General features: G+C 42.3%; 1 protein-coding gene across 24 annotated transcripts in view; it reads right to left on the bottom strand.

Annotated features, from left to right (window-relative positions):
- The window catches only part of PLCB4 (phospholipase C beta 4), a 397,020-nt gene that overhangs the window by 92,767 nt on the left and 283,958 nt on the right, over positions 1-20,295 (bottom strand). For all 24 annotated transcript variants that reach the window (XM_053926118.1, XM_053926124.1, XM_053926125.1 and 21 more), the window contains 5 exons: positions 12,719-12,798; positions 11,548-11,601; positions 6,103-6,184; positions 4,631-4,731; positions 3,924-3,981 (listed from right to left, as the gene is read on the bottom strand). In XM_053926118.1, the coding sequence (XP_053782093.1) occupies positions 3,924-3,981; positions 4,631-4,731; positions 6,103-6,184; positions 11,548-11,601; positions 12,719-12,798 (375 nt within the window). The remainder of the gene's footprint in view (positions 1-3,923; positions 3,982-4,630; positions 4,732-6,102; positions 6,185-11,547; positions 11,602-12,718; positions 12,799-20,295) is intronic.

Below are 20,295 nucleotides of genomic sequence, written 5' to 3'. Positions count from 1 at the left end.
AGCTTCCGAAAAGTAAGTTACAGAACAGTGCCCCAGTGAACAAGGAGTTAATGGACATGGCTCCATTATCATGTCTTTACTCTTCTTACAGAGAAATGGCATCGACTGGCCTCAATCCAAGCAGATCTGGGAGACAGGGATGTTGTCATAAATAACGTTCAAACGAGATATAAAGAAAATGAAGGAATAATTGGCAAGGGTAGGCTTCCTCGTAAAACTAAACAATTCCTTCTCTCTTTGCCAGTGCATTAAAGCATAAAGGTATCGTAAATGGAACGAGATCTGGGTCCTTTGTTACATTCTTTCAACAGAAAAATAAATTAAAAATAAATAAATTTTAAAAATCAGGTTTAGCCTTAATATGATGATGTAAAATATGTAATTCAGGGGGAAAATTACCAGCAACAAAAAAATAAAGCTAATTCTTTGTTATTATGGAGGTCTAAGATCTTTATCTTCTCTTCTGCATTTTGATTTTTCTTTCCTACTCTCCATGCATTGCTCAATTCTCTAGGTGCGCAATTGTTAGCAGGTTTGTAGGAAGTCAAATAAAGGATGACAGGAAAGCTAAAATCAGTTTAGCTTCTCATTAGGACCAGGGAGAGGTGAAACTAACGGAAGCCCAGAGATTTTAATTAGTACTGCCACACCCAGACAGCTGAGTTGACAGCATTGTCTGACCATGTGGCAGCTCACACTAAGTACCTCTCCCAACTCTTCCAGACGCCAGTTTGCTATTTTCATAATGTAGGGAAAGAAAGTTTCCCCCAGTCTACGGGAAGGAAACAAGAAAAACAGCTGTGGCAAAATTTTAGATCTGAGTGGTGTACTTCCCTCACTAAATTCATTGTGGTGAATGATAGGAGGTATATGCTGCTCTCACGTTTTCCCCATTCACACCAGGCATGCCGACCAGGGCCCCAGATGATTCACCAGGACAGTGCTGCACAAAATTTACCTGCAGGCAAGTCACTTGGGGACCTTGTTAAATGCAGGACTGAGGGGGGGGGACCTGAGATTCTGCATTTCTAACAAGCTCCCAGAGGACGTCAGTGCTGCATCCAGGGGCCACCCTCTGGGGATCAGTGAACAAGGGGATACTGAGAAGCAGATGAGGAGCAGGTCCAAAGCTATCTGGAGAAGGTAGTACAAGTCAATGGCAGGGACAGACAAGAGGGCGTACAACCCCCTACAGGGCAACCAAGCAGTCAATGGCCGATTGTCTCTCCTCCTCGCCTTGCAGTTTCCTGGAGATACGTATTAATATACTGAACAGAAAATTCATATAAAGAGTAAAGAAATTTGCAAGCTGGAAGATGGTGAGAGGCAGGATGGCTTTGCTAATACAATGGGACTTCTCCCCCATTCTAATTGGTTAATGCTGGTATACATGTCTATTGATTTTTGCTTTCTTGTCATGTCTCTGTTTACCTTTCCAAACTCTCTCATATTTATTCAAAGAATTTTTCAGTTGATAGTTTAAATACTGAGGGAACACAATCATCATCGGCAAATAACCACAGTAGGGCCATGTCCTTTCGTGTTCATGGGACTCATTTATTTTCCTTGTCTTATTGCCTAATCCAGGACTAAGGCATTCTGAAAATGTTTTAAGTCTAAACTTCTGGACTCACAGGCCCTTACACTCCAATGCCTGCCCCCTCTGTTTCCATTCATTATGAGTTTTAAAGGCAGTCTGCCTAAAGGATGCTTTTGATCTTGGAGAGATGAGAGATACATCAGTAGGACTCAAGAGAGAGGGTGCAAGGAACTGGCAGAACGTTCCTTAAGTCTGACAAAGCTTCTTCAAGGAAACATCCAGATTTTTGTCTAGTTCTTCCAGTTGAGTTCACTAGGAGAAAAGAGATTCAGGGTGGACATTTTGATTTAAAATAAAGGCTGTATACTTTCCTGGACTGTCCTGTAGTCTCTATGCCCTAAAGAAATCAACATAAAATCACACTGATTCCATCAGTCCCACCCCCAAATTCAAGGTGCTTCCTTACTGTTAATGAGAAGCCAAACAGAAGGAAACATAAACGGCAAATGAGAGCTACTGGCTGCTCTAAAAATAGTGATGGGCAAAAGCTTACCCAAGAAGTATTTAGGAAAGAATTTGGATGGCAAAGCAAGAAAGTAGGGATAACCATATCTTTCAAAAATTAAATCATATGTACTTAGACTTAGAAGAATGACAAGAGTGGTTACGGGGTCAGCCAATAAAAACAGTCCATTAAAGGAAAATCATAAAATTAGAACCCATGAATGCAGACTTCAGAATTGTTCTTTTGTGTGCCTAGTCAAATGCAAATTTTAAGAGATGGCTGGGTGCTAGTTTCTCCCCAGTGCCCACCAGAGGTCTTTTGTTAGAGGTGCTAGGTTGATGATGTCGTAGATTTTCTCTTCTCCACTAAAGTGTCTTCCCTCTTTAGGAGAAAGCAAGCTTCCTGCCCATCTCACCAAAACTTAATATGATCAAATGCCCAAAGTGCATGAAGAAATGGAGGGATATAGAAAAATAATTTTTTTTAAAGCAGAGGAGGGAGAAGGGGTTAAGGAAAGAAAGGAAGGCAATTTAACTTCTGAGCAATGGTGTCATAAGAATGTGGATAATATCTGGGTAAAGATTATGAACACAGTATTCACATGACCAAAGACCAGTGGAGTGCAAAAACTTAAATTGTTTCCAAGTAAAATAAACATCGTATTGTGCTGCAAGGCTTACTCAAAAGTGGAGGCATCTGTGCTGATGTATGTAGCAGTACCTTCTCTTTCCTGTAGCAGTGCTTTTAGGCTCTGGTAACCCTCAGACCACTGCATAGTTTCTAACTTGCAACCCTACAAACTGGAAGTCCTGAGCCCTGGCGGGGAAAGAAAAGCAAAGCCCTTTCGCAAAGATGTGACTTGTTTCAGCTAACTGGCAAGTCAACCTGCCTCTTGTTTTTTGGGGGGGGGGTTTTTTTGGAGGTAATACCTCATGTCTGGCACGATAGTTTTCTAATGTTTTCTCTTTATATGGTATAATGGTTAACATAAATTGTTTCGAAACAAATATATATGGTCCATTTCTCACTGAAACATTTCTTCTTATTAATGTGTTGGGAAAAAAATTAAACTTTCCTTTTTGGATTTAGCAAGAGCTTCAGTGGGTTTCATTGAAGAGAAAATACTTTTAATTGTATGTGTAAAGGAAAAAGAAGTTAATGTGAATTGTAATAAAAGTTGTGACCTTTACTTGTTCTAAAATATTTTTTTTATTCTGCTTAAGCAAGTTCTTTCAACCCGTTCGGGTTGTTAAGTGAATCATGTTCTAAAGTTAGCTCTTAGAATGTTGTAAAAATAAGAAGTAAAAATTTAACCTGCAATCGAATTGACCTAATATGTACTATATTTTCACCCAGGAAAAACAGTTGCGCCTATTGTCAAAATATTCTATTTAAACCTACATATTTTTCTTACATGCAATCCATTAAAAGACAAAAATAAAGCTTTCCAGTCCATGCAAAGATATGAGAAAAAGTTAGCAATGGAGAACCCAAATATATAGTGTGATAAATTCAATCCATTCTCTTTCTATTTAATGAGACCAATAGAAAAAAAAAAGTACCTTAAATACCATCTTGCAAGAACACAGACACATTTAATTAAATAAATATATAATAAAAAATTCACACGCACACACAGAACCAGAGCTACACATCACAGCAAGAAACCAACAAAAAAGCAGTGTGCAAAGCCAATGCGTAGGAAGTGCACAAACACAAGGGCAGCAGCTGATTTTTGCACCTAGTAAAGCCATAGAAAGATCAGCGGGTCAAAAGCACAGGGAATGAGGGTGCATGATGCGGGCATGCAATGAGGACGCGGGAGGAGGCAAGCCACTGCACACAGACTGTATGGAGTTAATGTATGAAAAAGCTTACTTCATTTAGAAAGCTCACTAATTGGTCTACCGTTAAATAATCAGTTTTGTCTCCATTGCTGAAAAGAAATTTATTAGAAAAAGTAAGTTTTTGTATTTGATGCTACAGGAGGTACGATTTACATGTTGACATTTGTAGATGATAATTCTAAACTTATTTTCTAACCCTGAAGTAATGGTGCATTCTTAAAATGGCCAGAGACTGTAAGAAAAAAACAAAACAAAACAAACCCAACAACAACAACAAAGAAAACACTCCCACTAGCTCACAGAAAATGCCTGCAATTCTTCTTTAGCATTATCAACAGACATTACTTAAAAAACAACATGTAAGTCATCCACTTGAGATAACTGGAATGAATGAACTTTCAACAACATAGTAACATTCCAAATCGAATCTAGTTAGTTCACATAATGGGTTAATACCTAAAGGAGCAGGTTAAAATTGTAGGTAGTTAGTAAAGCCAATGCAAACGGAAAAAAAAAGTTCCAGGTGCTGCCACTAACTTATCTAAAAGCTTCTCAAAAAAAAAAAAAACATCAGTGAACTTTTACACAGATAAACTAAGGGGTGAAAATATAACCCTGACTAGATATTCCTAGATACTATCAACATACTATAATAAAATACTATGACAATCAAAGTTTTAAAAATCTAAAAGGACAAGGATAACACTGATAGGACACTTTCTCCTAAGTGGAACTTACATTTTTTTAAAAAGATCCTCTATATCTGTCCGAGGACAAATCTTTTGTGTCAGTTCATAGAACTTTTCAAAAGTAAAAGCTGCAGGCTCAATTTCATCATTCTGTAAAAAATAAAAGTGTGTCATGAATCCGGGGACATGTTTTCTCCTTGGAGGTGAAGCACCTACAGGATCACGAAGCAAAGAGATGACCACTTGGGCTCCCGGGGCCCCAGCTCTGATTCTCGCAGACGGAGGCAGAGGCCCACCTCCAGCGGGGCTGGGCAGCGCCATCCCTGGGACTGGGCAGGTGGAAGCGAGCGGTTCTGGTTGCCACGCAGCCAGCCAGTGGTGTGTGTGGTCAAACCCGGCCTCCAGCTGGGCCTGCTCTGGGGAACGCCCCATGGAGCAAATATAAAGACACATTTCCTCTTCCCTCCATGAGGGAGAAAAGCAAGTGCCTGCCTAAAGGATGCTGAATAAATCAAGCCCAGAGTTTATATGCATAGGTTGTGAATTTTCACAAGACCATATGAAGATGCTCAGGACAACCCTGTAAGATTTGACTTTTCATGCTGAAATGTATATTTCAAAAAGGATTTGTGAAAGCAGTAACAGGCTTAAATCTTTCTTGCAGTCAATAAATTCATTTCAGTTATTTTAAATCTGAAGGGCTATGAACACAAATGGTTTGTGTGGGAAGAGGTGCTTCATGAAACGACGCCTGCCAGCCGGAAGAACTGCATTTATCAGTCAGTCAGCCACGCACGCTGACGCTGTGCTCAGTCGAGGCAATGCTGATGGCCGCCTCTACAACACGCTTTACGGAAACTGTGTGAGAGAGCCGCTTCCTCTCCTTAATAAAGGGGACAAAAACATTCTGAAGTACGCGGTCTGGATTTGAAAACATTGAGGTTAAAATGCCCAGAAGACTGAAGGAAGGAAGGAAGGAAAATGAAGAAAAGTGACTGTACTATATGTGACTGAGTCTATTTCTCGATTGAATTGAGATTGGTTTAATCTGGCTTATCACATACGAGAACATAGATAAGTAAAATAGTTTTACAAACACATTATTGAATAAATGAATACCTTATGCTGAGTGAAACAAGTCAGAGAAAGACAAATACCATATGATTTCACTTATATATGGAATCTAACAAACAAAATAAACAAACAAAACAGAAACAAACTCATAGATACAGAGAACAGGCTGATGGTTGCCAGATGGGAGGGGGTGGTGACGGGCGGGGCTGAAAATGGGAAGAGACTCAGAAGTACAGATTGGCAGTTACAGAATAGTCAAGGGGATGTACCGGGAAATATAGTCAATAACATTGTAGTAACTGTGTGTGGTGCCAGGTGGGTGCTAGACTTACCAGGGGGATCGCCTCGTCAGTTATATAAATGTCTAACCACTACCCTGCACACCTGAACTACAGTACTGAATGTCAACTGTAACTGAAAAATAAAATAAAATAAATTAATGAATACCTTTCCACTGGGAAGACCTAACTCCTTCAGTGCTTGAAAGATCACCTTTTCTGTTTTCCCCGATGCAAAGGTTCTAGTAATACTAGAGCAAAAAAGAAAAAAAAGTCAAGTTATTGTTAATCCTGTTTTCTCTGATGCAGAGCTCCAAGAGATACTGGGGATGGTGGGATGGAGGAAGAAGGAAAAGGAGAATAAAATTACTCTTCATTTCTAGGTGTTTTTTCACTTCCCAAACTAGCTTCTGCAAAGGCAACTTGGTTCCAGGACAGACCGACTGCCTGGGCAGTTGTGCATACCAGGGGCACTGGGGGATACATACCTTCAGACAAAAGCAGTGGTTATTTTTTACTCTATCAAATTACTTTCTTAGGAAGAGGGAATGTGGCAGATGGAGACAGCTGTCGGAAAAAACCTCATGTTGACCACAACATCTGGGCTTGGGGGAGACAAGTGGGCCCCTCAGAACTCAGCCCATTCCTGCGAATGCCCTTACCCTGGCGTCACACTTCCTACAGCTGGCAGGCACTATCAGACATATTTCGTTTATTTGCTTGTCTTCTGAGCTATGTTCCCTTGAGCTTCCTGAAGTCAGCTTCCTCAAGGATTGCGGAGTTCATTATGAAAGGGGTTAAATGTGGGGGAGAGGGGTGGAAGGGGAATAATTATACCACGTTTTAACAGAATCTTGGCACTACACTACCCCTAGACATAGCGTTTTTGAATAACGGTGCAGCCTTTTAACGAGTGTGGTAGGCATTAAGACTAGTAAAATAAATACCACGTCAATGAGCGTATTTCCAAGTGATGATAAAAGTAGAAAAAAGAGACTGACTCCCTGTGCTCAATACATTGGTGACCCTCAGAATGAATGCTACTGTGGAGAGGACTCGGTATTCGCACTCAGCTCTGGGCCACACCTTAGCTGCCCAAAGGAGCCTTCCTTTGGTAATTAGTCACCATAATAACTTTCACTGTAAATCAGAAGTCCAGCCTCCCCTTAAGACAGAGCTTACTTTCATCTGTTAAACTTGGCTTTAAAATGCCTTCCCTGTGAGCACAAGAGAATTTTAACAGCACCTCCCTAATCCCAACCTTGTCCTGCACTCCACCCTTCACATTAAAAGGAAGGCAAGCTCTACATGTAAGCACCAACCGCTGGTTAATCGTGATGAGTGGGAGAAAGCACCACTTCAACCTCAGAGTCCAACCTCCCAAAATATATTGAGAAGAACTAACTTTAACTAAATGAATGGTTACGTGTTCATTCAAAGCTTTACTGTTTCATACTTGGTCCAAAAATACTTCAAGAGGTATATTTTAAGAGTGCCTGCGATATATTCCAATGCAGGGAGGCCTATAAATTCTCTTTAACAAATCTATAGATATGTGGGGCATATGTGTTTCTAGTGCAGAGGGTGATGGTTCCACATTTTCCCACTTCTCTGGAGTTCATGGAATTTCTATACTTTAAATTCAATTGGGTTGAGAAGCAATTTATCTGACCTTCGTAATACAGAGGGAGAGTAGATATTCGGTTGTATTATTTTTTTTAAAGTATGTGTTAACGGGAGAGCTACAGGCCCCCAGCAGTATGTGGGATATCCGCCACCTGCAAACAGGATGAAACTCTCTGCATAACAGCCTCAGGGTACCTCAGCTAACTGGAGCTTCTGTTAGGTTGGGGCAGGCCTGGCAAAGGAGATGAGAACCGACCGACAGGGTCATGAGCGTAGCACGTACGGGGCGGAGTCCTTCTGTTAGACACAGAACCTGGGTGTGTGGTAGGGGTTGAGGCAGGGAGGAAGGGGACAGTGTAGAGAAACAGAATTTTTTGACCAGGACTAGTCGAAGCATCAAGTAATAAGAAGTAGGAAAAGAACATCTATGGGCTTAGGAAGGTCCCAGCATTTGTGGGAGATAGAGAACTTGAGAGAGAAAGTAAGGTGTCCAGCGCCAGGACAGAGGGAAGTCCTCGCAGGAACATACTGGTGAGGGCAACGTCAGAGCCCAATGACATGACCGCACAGGAGATAATAAGGGAAGAACTGGCATTATGGCTGGCGGGGCTCATTCTCAGCCCCACTTTTGATGGGGGGACTTGAGCTGGGCAACCTTAACACAGATCTGCTCACCTCATTCCACACAAGAGACCAAACCCAGGATGGGAAGTGGGAGGAAGGAAGTGAAGAGACCACTCCCCTGGGGCGGCGCCTTTATTCCCTTTGCTTCAGCAGCTTTTGGCATCATTCTTGTGCCTTAAAATGGATTTATCAAGGGTGAGAGGGGTTTTGGAGTGACGGTGTATTATAGGAGTTTCCGGTGCCTGAGAGGCCCGGCAGAATACCATTTATCCGGGGTCCTGAGAGAAACACACTTATCACAGGCTGGGGCATTTTAGACACCACTGTGAGACATTTCATGGAAACATATTTATAGAAGACTAAGATTTAGTCAACTCTTTATATACAGCCTCAGGCCCAGAGAGTATAGCTTAGTGATTCATAGCTAACAGGTGCTTGGTGAGGTTTTACTGAATGAAAACAAACCCCCTTCCCCAAAGGCAATGCTATGAAAGCAAATATCCTTAAGTGGTGCCCAGTCCTATCAGAGTCCTGCTTAAGTTCCACATTCCAGGGGGCCTTACATGTGACTAAGACACCAATGATCCTAGAAACTAAGGGAGTCTCACTCTTTGCTTGCCCTCTTCTGAAACAGGGAGGACTCATGAAGTGAAGCCCCCACAGAACCAGACCCCCTATGGGCAGCAGGGCCTTTGGGACCTGGGTGGATGATGTAGCAGTTGGGCTGCCGACCATGCCTGAGGTCCCAGCCTTCTGTAACACAGCGGCCCCCTTCCAGGCTCCTTCCAGCCATAGCCCACAACTGCATGGCTACCATGTCCCAACTGTCCAGCCAGTGGTTCCAACTCCGGCGTACAAGGAATGGGAGATGGCGAAATCAAAGTGACCCATCCAAAGCTTTGGTGTGAGTGGGAAGACAAAGGTCCATAAGGTTCTGTACACAGAGATAAAGGGTAAGACTTTCTTCATTCACCATTCCTGAAACTTCCTGGATATTAAATTTTGATTGACGCTAAAGAGCAGTGGCCATTCCCAAACTATAGTGACTATGAGGTCCCCTGTAACATTGTGCACACATACTAACATACTAGTAGTTTCCATTTTAAAAACTCCAGGATAGTAATGATGAAGTGACATTTTAAAAGTGTTTATTCTTCATATCCATCAAAACATTCAGAACAATTTCCACCTTGGCCTTGGCAGCTCAGCCGCTGTTTTCTGGCATGGTATCAATTCTCCATCAACTGTAATGAACTGCCCCTGAATCACAGATGTCTTGTGTCAAACACCTGTTAGTACTGGCAGGCACCAAAGAGTTCATGTCCAAGAGAGCTACAGAAGATGACAAAATATCTAGGCTATTTCTACAAAAAAAAAAAAAAAAAGAAGAAAAAAAGGGGTAATAATTTTGTATGTGAACATGCTAGATAAAGATCTTTGGCATCAGAAAAAGCTTCCAAGATTATTTAGTAGGATTAGTAGGATACATGCAAATGAAATCAGAACTGCGAGTACAGAAGTACTCCGATCACAACTGATGTGTTTTAGACTCAGTCCACTTCCTGAACCTTATCTGGGAAGAAAATGCAGGAGAGTAAGATACGTAAAAACCGACCCAATTTACATTTGTTTTCTTTACACTGCTTCTCTGTGTCCTCTGAGTTTGGACTTGTTACTTCAATACTAATTTTAAATAAAAATGCACTACATATTTGAAAGTAGCTGTAGGATGCTGGGATACATTAAAATAACTGTTCAGCTATTGCTCAACCGAGCAGGGAGTTGTGAGTAAAACAGGGATCAGTGTAAAGTGTCTTTGCCAACAACCATCCGTCAAGGATGCCAACAGGGCTTTTTATAAACTGTACAGGAGGCATAAAATTGACTTGCTAATAAATTATTAAATAAAAAGCAGAGAATTCTACATACAGATTTACAAGGACCACAGCAAACGCTTATACAACCCTGTAAGCCCTCAATAAAAGGTTAAATAAAAAGAACACTGTGTCTGTGGTCTTTTTTATGATCTGTATGCTTTTCATTTTCTCATTGATATTTCGGGTGGGTCGCATGGACACTTTAGTTCATTACTGTTGTAATATATGGAATTAAGAAAAGTGATGACCTCTAGGGCAATTCTGTTACATCTGAAAAGAATACTGCTGAGGGAGTATGAAGATACTCTCTTAGGATGCAGAGCAGAAGCTTCGGAGCAGAACAGAGAAGTGGGGCAGACAGGACGGCCTGGGAGAGTCAGAAGTGGCCAGGTGTGACCAGCCTGCCTCTGCTGGAACACGTCCATGTCCCATGCTGGGCAGGCAGCGACTACCCTGTCACTCTGAGGTTTGTTTGTTGGTGGCTGGTTGGCTTCTGTGCTGGAGTGGTGTCCAGAGAAGCAGTCAACATGAACCTGAGCCTGGACATTCCTTCCTAGAAGAGCAGGTTGGTACCTGGGGAACCTGTTTTGGATTAAGGGTGAGAGCTTAGGTTCATGAATCCAAATACAGTTCGGGCCTCATGTGGACAGCAGATGCTCTGAGGGCCAGTCCAACTTCTGGAATTTCCATGAAGTGCTTACACAAACCCCAACCAAAATGATACTGGAGAGTGTGCTAGAGAATGCCCATCACTACCATTGTGAGAGCTTCCAGCTGTAGCCACAGACTATTCGCACACACTGACGGGAGTGCAGAGGTGGAACAGAGGGGCGCATGAGGGCTCTGAGGGTAAGCAGGTCTGCATTAAAGGACACCTGTGGAGGCTGTATCTGGTTCGTGTCCTCCTCACTTTTGCTTTACTGGTATTTTTGTCATTGTCACTGTTACCTTGGGCAAGGTGAGGAATCGACAGCGCTGAAGAGGGTGTGATGGTCCACCTAGAAAGCAAGTGGCAAGAAGACAAAGGAGCCCACCTGCCCAGGGCACTGGATCACCTAGCATGCGATGCACTGTCCAGAGGCGCCTCCCTTCCTGAGACACAGTCCGCACACTTCCACTCTGGGTGCACAATAAAAACTTCTCTAATTTTAGCCAATGGTGGCTGAGGGCACATAGGTAAAAGATATTTAAATCTTAAAAGCCCACCTATTTGAAGATTTTAAAAAATAATGCTATACTTTCAGATGTTCTTTAACTTATCAAGGTAGAATAGAAGATGCCATCTATTCTGGGGAAAAATGCAACTTTATGTCCATAAATGATTCTTACAAACGGAACACAGCATTTGAGGAAGTGATTCAAGCTAAGCTTCCAGAATTTTTTTTAGTTAAAACAGTTAACAAGTACTTGTGGAGGGCTCCGTCTTTGCTCTGGAATCATGAGGGTGGGACAGGGTATGGAAGAACACGGAGAAATGAGAGACTCACCTCCTAACTGGGATTTTACCGTTTGTGTTGGTCATAAATGCCAATTTCATCCAGCTGGAAAACAACAGGAGCAACACTATTTTAATGTTTCTTAGGAGGGACAGCTACAATCAGGATAAAAAAACTTCACAAGATCATTCATTCACTCATTCAAAGAACATTCAGTCTGAAAACCAGAGACAATTACATACTGTGAGATGAATTTATCCTTACCTGATTTAGCAAATAAAAATATGGGACTTACAGTTAAATCTGAGTATTATTATTCGTTTTATTTATTTTTTTAAAATTATTTACTTTTAGAGAGAGGAGAAGGGGGTAGAATGAGAGGGAGAAAAACATCAATGTGCAAGAGATACAATACATCGATTGGTTGGTTGCCTCTTGCATATCCCCAACTGGGGGCTTGGCCCACAACCCAGGCATGTGCCCCGACCAGGAATTGAACCAGCAACCTTTTGATTTGAAGGCCAGCACTCAATCCACTGAGCCACACCAGCCAGGGCTGAATCTGAATTTTACATAAACAATAAATAGTTTTTCATTCCAAGTATTGTCCAAATATGCATAGGACATACTTAGACTAAAAAAATCATTTGTTAAAATCTACCTCTTAGTACCCCTCTGGATTTTGGATACAGTGAGTTGGGGTAAGGTCTGCTGTCTGAATTTTATAAGTACATTTGGACCTGATTATGTGCTGAACAGTCCTTGGGGTCGGTGACCTGTTTTTCACCCTAACAATGGGTGCCTTTGCAAGTGATTTTATGGGCCACACTCCCCATTTCTCAGTCTCATGCAACAGAGGCTCTAGCTACAACAGCACCCAACTGTGGCCATAGGCACGGGGAGCCATTTATCAGCAGACTCAGTCCCAGGAGGCAAAAGCCAGTGTCCACAACTTGGAGGACATTTGGGGGCTGAGGGTCCAGCATCTTCCTCCCATCAACCATTCCTCTCACATACTTTTGCAGCTCTGGGTTTATCACGAATGCCCTGCCAGGTGGCGTGAAGAGTGTAGGTATGCCCTGGCCAACTTCCTCTCCGAGGCCAGGAGCGTGGAGGGAAAGGCAAACAAGACACTGCCTGGCCACACGCTACGCCTCATTTTCCATTCTGACCCTTTGCTTGATAACAGCCAAGAACAAGGGGTGAAGCAAACGAAACTCACTGTTTCTTGAGGCATGTCATCGGACTGACGTTGTTGGCCCTGAAGTTGTGTATGATTGATCTTAGGCCATCTACCCATTGCTGCAAAAGAAAAAAAGTGTTCTTGGTTAGTAAATCTGCTACAGCTAAGCATAGTTTTGATTGGATAGCTTGTATCCATTTTGTGTAATATCTTAAACTGTTCTTTCATCCCCTCCTGCCACACAGTCCTCTTCATTTTGCATGCTCATTTTTTACCCTTTAATAAACAGCTTTCACTCTTTCCATGAAGATAAATGTGGCATCCATAGTGTTATTAAACAGTGGGTTGTCACAAAGGAATGCTGCCCACTGAGGGACTTGCTAAGCCTTCTATTTGCAGCCTGCTTAAATATAACTGCCTTTTCAATCACTGGCAATGTTAATAATTTCTAAGCAACATTATGCAATACAAGATGACATATTTAGCTATTCCCATTTTAGAAGATGAATGCCTTACGTGTTTATCAATTTTATTGTGTGATAATATTTCACTCTAAGAGTTTCTTACATATCTTACCTATCTGTGTTTTCCAGCACAGCCTTAAAAGGTAAAACTGATTGCCAGGGTGCCCAGAGGAAGCAGCCATGTGCTCACATAATTTCTGTATAAGGACTTGGACATCAGCTTTAGTTCATAACATCACCCCCTGGATCTACAAGGGAAAGTGGAGGAAGATTGTGCAGGGCGGTAAAGGAACCTGGGTCTCTAAAGGGCATGTTAACAGAAAAGGCGGGCCTGCGAACTGAAGCCAGCTCTGTCCTCGGGTCCAATGACTGTGCCAATGAATGCCAAGCCACGATGCTAAAATAAAGAACTGCACTATTGCCAGAGCGCTTTGTGCAAAATTAATTCTGGAGGTTAAAACAGAACTGGGGCCCCCATGCAAGCCAGTACCTTACCTTTGCAGTCTGACTGTTGCAGCTTTGTGCTGGGAAGGAAAGTATTTTGGAATAGATAGTAATATGGATGTACGTTCTACAGGTACTCTCCAAGCACGGTAGCTGCTAGCCACAGGTGGCTATATAAACTTGAACTGAGTGAAAATGAAATCCAGTGCCTCCACTGCACTAGTCCTATTTGAAGTCCTCAAAGCCCACAGCGGGCTAGTGCCTACCATACTGGACAGTGCAAATAAGATCATTCTCCCCATCACAGAGGTTCCATTGGACAGCACTGCATGGTGTTACCAGTTTTGACTCCAGTTTTGACTCGGTCAAATGATTTAGTCATTCAAGGGCCAGAGGCGATGACCGTGTTCAATAAATGGATCTGTGAAGTTTTCATTCTAATTGTGGTAAAATACACATAACAGAATTTATCATTTCAACCATTTTCGAGTGAACAATTGAGTGGCATTAGTGACACACACACTGGTGTGCAGCCATCGCCACCTTCTGCCTCCAGAGCCCTCTTCATCTTGCAGAACTGAAACTCTGTTCCTCTGTACCCGCGAAACACCTACCCCCCATCTCCCTCTCCCCCTGGTCCCCGGTAACCACCCCTCTACTTTCTGTCTCTGTGAATTTGCCTCATAGAAGAGGAATCGCACAGTATCTGTCTTTCGGGGATGGGCTTATTCCACTTAGCATAATGTCCCCAAGGTCCATCCACGTAGCCTGTGCCAGAATTCCCTTCCTTGTGAAAGCTGAATAACAATATCCCATTGTATGTACAAGCCACCCTTAGTTTATCACTCATCTGTGGGAGTTTCCACCTGTTGGTCACTGCAAAGAATGCTGTGTGAATGTGAACACAGGTACACACATGTCTCTCGCTTTCAAGTATTGAGGGAGTTCTTGCTTTCAATCTTTCGGATCCAAATCCAGAATCTGACTTGCTGGATCATACGGCAGTTCTAATTTTAACTTTTTTAAGGAATCACCAAGCTGTTCTCCGTGGTGGCTCTACCATTTTACAGTCCTGCCAATGGTGTGCTGGGGTTCCCATTTCTCCACATGCCCTCCGACACTTGTCATTTTGCTCTGTTTTTATTTTTCTTTGATAGTAGCTATCCCAATGGATGTGAATCTGACAGAGTTTGTGCTTTTCTCTTTGTGCGCCAATCGCACCTAACAGCTTTCTGAGGGAGGACTTATGAGCTGTAAGAGGTAAATTTCCTCTCACAACTACAAAAGGCCATTTTCTGAGAATTGTAAATAGCAATGAAAGCCTCAGCAAGCATAAGTGAAGTCAGGATTCTGGGGGAGGAGAAGAATGCCTCAATTATTTTCATCATCAGACTTCACTTCCTCGGTCCGGCTAAATATGGGACTGTAACTCCCAGTGGACTATCAAATATCCTGTTACTGGCCTAACAAACCACAGGCTCACACAGAGTTTCCCAAGAGGACACAGAAAAAGCACAAATAATTTGTTTGGCATTAGCCGGGAAGCATTTTCTTAACCTGAAGGTTTGGTACGTGTTCCAAAACACAAGACAAAGCCCATGGTTTCCTAGGACAGAAAAGTGGACAATGTCTGAGACTGTTCGCTGGCTCTCTCTGACTGTTCGAATTCAGCTGTTTGTGGAAATAGGTTGCAGAGAGGCTGGGCTTTGAGATGGCTTCCGCAGAGTCCATCCATCTTTGGAACATACAGTGCTGGTGAAGAAGCTTGTTTATCGTGAGGGAAAGGTCCCTGACAGTGACCTGAGAGGTCCTTGCTCCAGTGACAGCACCCACGCTCCAGTTAGCAGGAATCCCCATACATCCTCACGTGCCCTGGGAGGGAGGTCACTGCTTTGTTCTCTTTGTGATGATGAAAGTGAGGTCAAGGGCCTGGTCCAAGGTCACAGAACTGATGGCTCAGAGCCCAGAGGCAATAAGAACGCTGTAGTCTGCCCTTCACACTGGGGATATTTTCACTCAATGACTGTTCACATGTCTCCCTTTGAGAGGTGGAGAAGTCCTATCAGACCTCTTCTTCTCTCTATTATCTTTTAGGTAATGTATACTTAGCATAATAAAGCCAAATGCCTGTAGAAAGTATGGTAAAGTAAGCATTTTGCTTTTTTTGCTTTGTTTTGTTTTTAACATAAAATAGATGAAATACCAGCAGGTGTCAGTAGAGCTTGGGAGTTTAGTTAGAACGTTGTGCCAGGAGTTACTAGACACTTATCGACTTCTTTGAATGTTTCCAGATTAATAGAAGGAAAAATGTGACTTAGATACACTGGCTCCACGGTGACACACTCCCAGTGTGGTTCAGGCTGCCCGGTGCCCCCCGCTCGGGCCCTCTGGTTCCCCACGCTGAGTGGGCACATGCAGCTGGACCCTGGGGACGGCCCACAGGAATGACTCAGTTCAGGAGTCCACACTGGCAGTTTAGCCCTTGTAATTGTTACTGGTCTCTAATTTTAATCTTTTCCAATTTTGTTGAAATGAACTTAAAGCTCATTTCAGCCCTTCTAAGGAGAAGAAAAAAACGTCCTTCAAAGGACTCTTGAGGGCTTGTGCTGGGTCTTTGGGGTGTCCCTAATCTTTCCTGGGAACCTTCAACTTCTCTTGGACTCCTTAAACTTTTTCATCATGCAGGAAGGGTCCATTTTCCAGGCAAATGGCTGGGCCCCAGACTTACCCATGTCCTTTACCTGCACAACACTAGGACTGTCATAGACAAAAAGAATCCCTTTCCCATTAAAAAAAAAGTATATAGAGAGAGACAACAAAACTAAACTGAAAAATATACAAATTTACACTTTTTTCTCTTAAAAACACTTGTTAGGTTTTTTTTTTAAGGTTTTAAAGGCAATATTTAAATTCCTATGTAGAAAAATGTAAACCAAAAAAGCAAAAACTAAATGTTTTCACCCCAAATCCCATTGCAGGAAGTCCTCGCTTAACATGGCAGATAGGTTCTGTGACTTTAAGTAAAACAATGCATAATGAAAACCGTTTTACCATAGGCTAACTGAGATAAACCAGAGTTAAGTTCCCATGACATCTCATCAACATTATAACACGACGACATTGAACAAAATGTCCTGTTATTAAAGCTCCTGCTGTACTGATAAGAGACAGCCACTGACAACACTTTGCTATTTGTCCTTCTAGTCTGTTTCTGTGCCCTTTTAAAATAACTATTATTATCATTATTATACAGTCAGCACCACCTCAGGCAGAATTGTTCCTTCAACTCAATCTGATCTCTAGATTGTGTTCCAGGAGCATTCTTTTTCAGCCTTTAGTCAAAACAGCATATTGTCAAAGCAAAAATAACACAGGCCCACTCTCCAAGTTTGCTATGTAAATTTCTCCAAAGGGAAAACTTAGTAGCATCATCCCTAACCTTTCAGTGTCTGGCTCTTTGTTTTCAGTGGAAGCATCTTAACTAAGTCTGCTCAAAAGTTAACTAGAATCTTGCTACTTAAGGGACCAGCGGCACCAGAATCACCTGGGAATTATTAAAATGCAAATGATCAGGCTCCACCTATTAAATCTGTCTTTAGAGTCAGGGAACAGAAATCTGTGTTTAAACGAACTTTCCAGGTGATTCTTCCACAAACTTGCTTTTAAGAAGCACTGTACCCATAGACATGAATTAAGGTGGGGGTATGATGGTGGGAGGGAGGGTACAGGGCAAAAGGGAATAAAAGGGAGGAAAAAAATGGGACAACTGTAATAGCATAATCAATAAATTATATTAAAAATATAAACCATAAAATAAAAAAAGAAGCTCTGTTCTAAATCCATGTTACTCAAAGAGGTGGCTCCTAGACCAAGGGCATCAACATGGCCTAGCAGTTGGTTAGAAATGCAGACAATCTCAGGCCATATCCCAGACCCACTGGATCAGAACGTGCATTTAATAAGACTTCCAGTGACTCACGTGCGCATTCTCTTTGAGAAGCACAGGTCTAGGAGAGGGAGTGCCTCCCAACTTGGAGCATCTCCTCCCATTGCCTACCTAGAAAGGTCCGGGTTTGGTTTCTAAGGAAGATGAAGGTTTCCTACAGTGTCTTCAGTTGGAATATGCAACTTCTAGTAAGGACCCACAGTTCCTGATTTGCTCTTTGTTTTTGTCATATCCCTCCCCACCTGAGCCGAACAAATCTGCATTCACCAGAATGGAAATTCTGACCTGCACATTTTGGAAACTGAAGTGCAATTGCTTGTATGTGGAAACAAGAGGAGGCAAGATATTGCAGGTAGTGACTTTCACCTTGCCCAGCTGAGCTGTGAAAAGAATGAATGGACAGGGCCATCTGAAATATCTAGAACACAGGAAATTCGGTTCCTAGAATGCATAAACCTCAATCCATGCAATATTTTTGTCTATTTGTTTGTTTAATTAAGTGCAGCTAAGAAAAAGTTAGGATATATTTCAATTATCTGCTCTAACAATTAACTAGTTTTCAACTTCAAACACCATATGCCAGGAGTTTATATAATTTGAAATACAGCTTTTGATCCCTTTGTATTGAGTTCTGGCCAAGACTGAAGAGCATTCAAGAAGGGACATAAGATCTATTTCCATGCACTTGGGACAGACTATGAAACTTTCCAAGTAAGATTTCCAGTGTCTAACATTGCAAGACGACAAGATTCTTTATAAAGTGCTTGGAATAGAAAATGCAACATTTCACAAATCTCCAGATGAACAATATTCAGTGGAGTAACTATAGGCAGTGGCTCAAATTTTGGAATAAAGACACTGTAGACAGAACTCGAGATGCTTTCTCTTGTGAGTCTATATAAGCAAGGTGAATAAAATCACTTCAGTTCAGTCAGGATAAGGTATCAGTTGGCATTAAATTGTCAATATTTAACTTTGAAAGCATGCCAAGGTGAAGACATTTCCAGCTAGTGCACTGTGAAAAGGAAACTATGTCTAGCACTCAGAGACTAGACTGGTGGTTCCCAGAGCCTGGGGACTCCCTAAGGAGTTCAGAAGCTGGGACTCTACCCCCAGAGATTCCCATTAAAAAGCTGAGTGTGGAAGGGCTGTCAGTCTAATTTTTAGACACTACAGATAATTCTAATGTGATTCTATAACTGAGGACCTCTGAACTAGACCACATACACTAAGTTTAGTTTACCCCAGTTTTTTTCAAGCGTTAATGTGCATTGGGATCACTTGGGAATTTTGTTAAAGTACATATTCAGATACAATAGGTCTAATGTCTACATTGAAGATTCTGCCTTTTTTTACAGGCTTTCAAGAGATGCCTTATAGGCATGTGGGCTTATTTTTTGTGCCCCGTTCACGCAAGGGTAGTAGGGCTTGTATGCTCTTTCTAGACAAATCGCGTATCTTGAATACCACTATGATGTCCGCCAATGAAAAAGCAGTTCTACATTCATTATGCCAGCTATTCTCAAGTGGTTTCCAGGATCAGCAGCATGAGCATCCCATAGAAGTGTGTTAGAAATGAGAATCCTCAGGCCCCACCCCAAATCTACCGAATCAGACACTCTGGGGGTGGGGCTCAGCAATCTGCAATTGAACAGGCCCTCCAGCTAACTCCCACGCAACATTCACAGAAGTATGCTAGTATCAGAGCATCAGGTGCTAATCAGAGATAAAGATAATTGAAGAGTGCACGGAGGTGGCCACGGGAGAAAAGATTTGTCTGGTTTTGTTTTTAATCAATTTTATTGAGGTATAATTTATATATAATGAGTAGGCTATGGGCTTTTGATTCAAGCTTTTCAAATGCTAACTAACTACCCTTAGGGTGAGCACTACCAATTGAGACACTTCAAATTTTAAATTCTCCTTCCCTTGTTTTGGATTAAAATTAAAATTCACACACACACACACACACACACCTCATAGTATGTGCTAACATATTTTAAAGATAGTTACATGTATTATAAGAGCAATGCAGGCAGCCACTGGGATGTTGGCTAAAATCCAGAAGCTGGTGACGTTCCAGGATCAGGCAGCAGGAGATGGTCCTGTGGAAGCCTGTTAGAGGAACAGCGCCCCTGCTCCCAAGAGAGGTAAGTGCAAAACCAGGACAGGCCTGTTCAGGAAGGCCAGACTTCCTGGGAGACCACTTACTAGAAAATTTGGTAGAGAAACAAGACAGAGGTCCATTTCCCAGAGCTAGGATACACAATCAGGACACTACTGAGCCACCAAAGGTCCAGGGACCAGGCCTGAGCACCAAAGCTGCAGTCCACACAGCAGCAGGAGGAACTGGAGGCTGAGTGCCAGCATTCCTGAGTTCTTGGTCCCTGCGGTGTTCCACCCAGGTCTGAGGAGAGTTGACAGACTGGTGATTTAGGCAGGACTTGACAAAAAAACATTAATTTATTACCATTCCAGTGTGCTCATCTAGGATGCCAAATCCATCCTAAAATTAAGGGGGAGCAGACCTAGCAATGTTTGTTTGCAGAGCATAGACCAAGTTCTACATCGTGTAAAGCAGAAAATATAAAAACTTTTCTCTTTCATTCCATCCACCTTCTCCTGGCTCTACTAAGGGGGGAGAGAAGTGCAGGTAGAATGTGCTAAGTGTCAGTCTCGCAAGGCCTCCATGTCAGTGTGGCAAACTCCCCCATGGCCACGGGGCTGAAGGCAAACGGGCAGACCATGTCAGCGCTGACAGT

Source organism: Desmodus rotundus, chromosome 6 (assembly GCF_022682495.2).
Source record: "Desmodus rotundus isolate HL8 chromosome 6, HLdesRot8A.1, whole genome shotgun sequence".
NCBI classification, from domain to species: domain Eukaryota; kingdom Metazoa; phylum Chordata; class Mammalia; order Chiroptera; family Phyllostomidae; genus Desmodus; species Desmodus rotundus.
The sequence above is the reverse complement of the archived record's forward strand: the minus strand, read 5'-3'. Positions and strand labels throughout refer to the sequence as shown.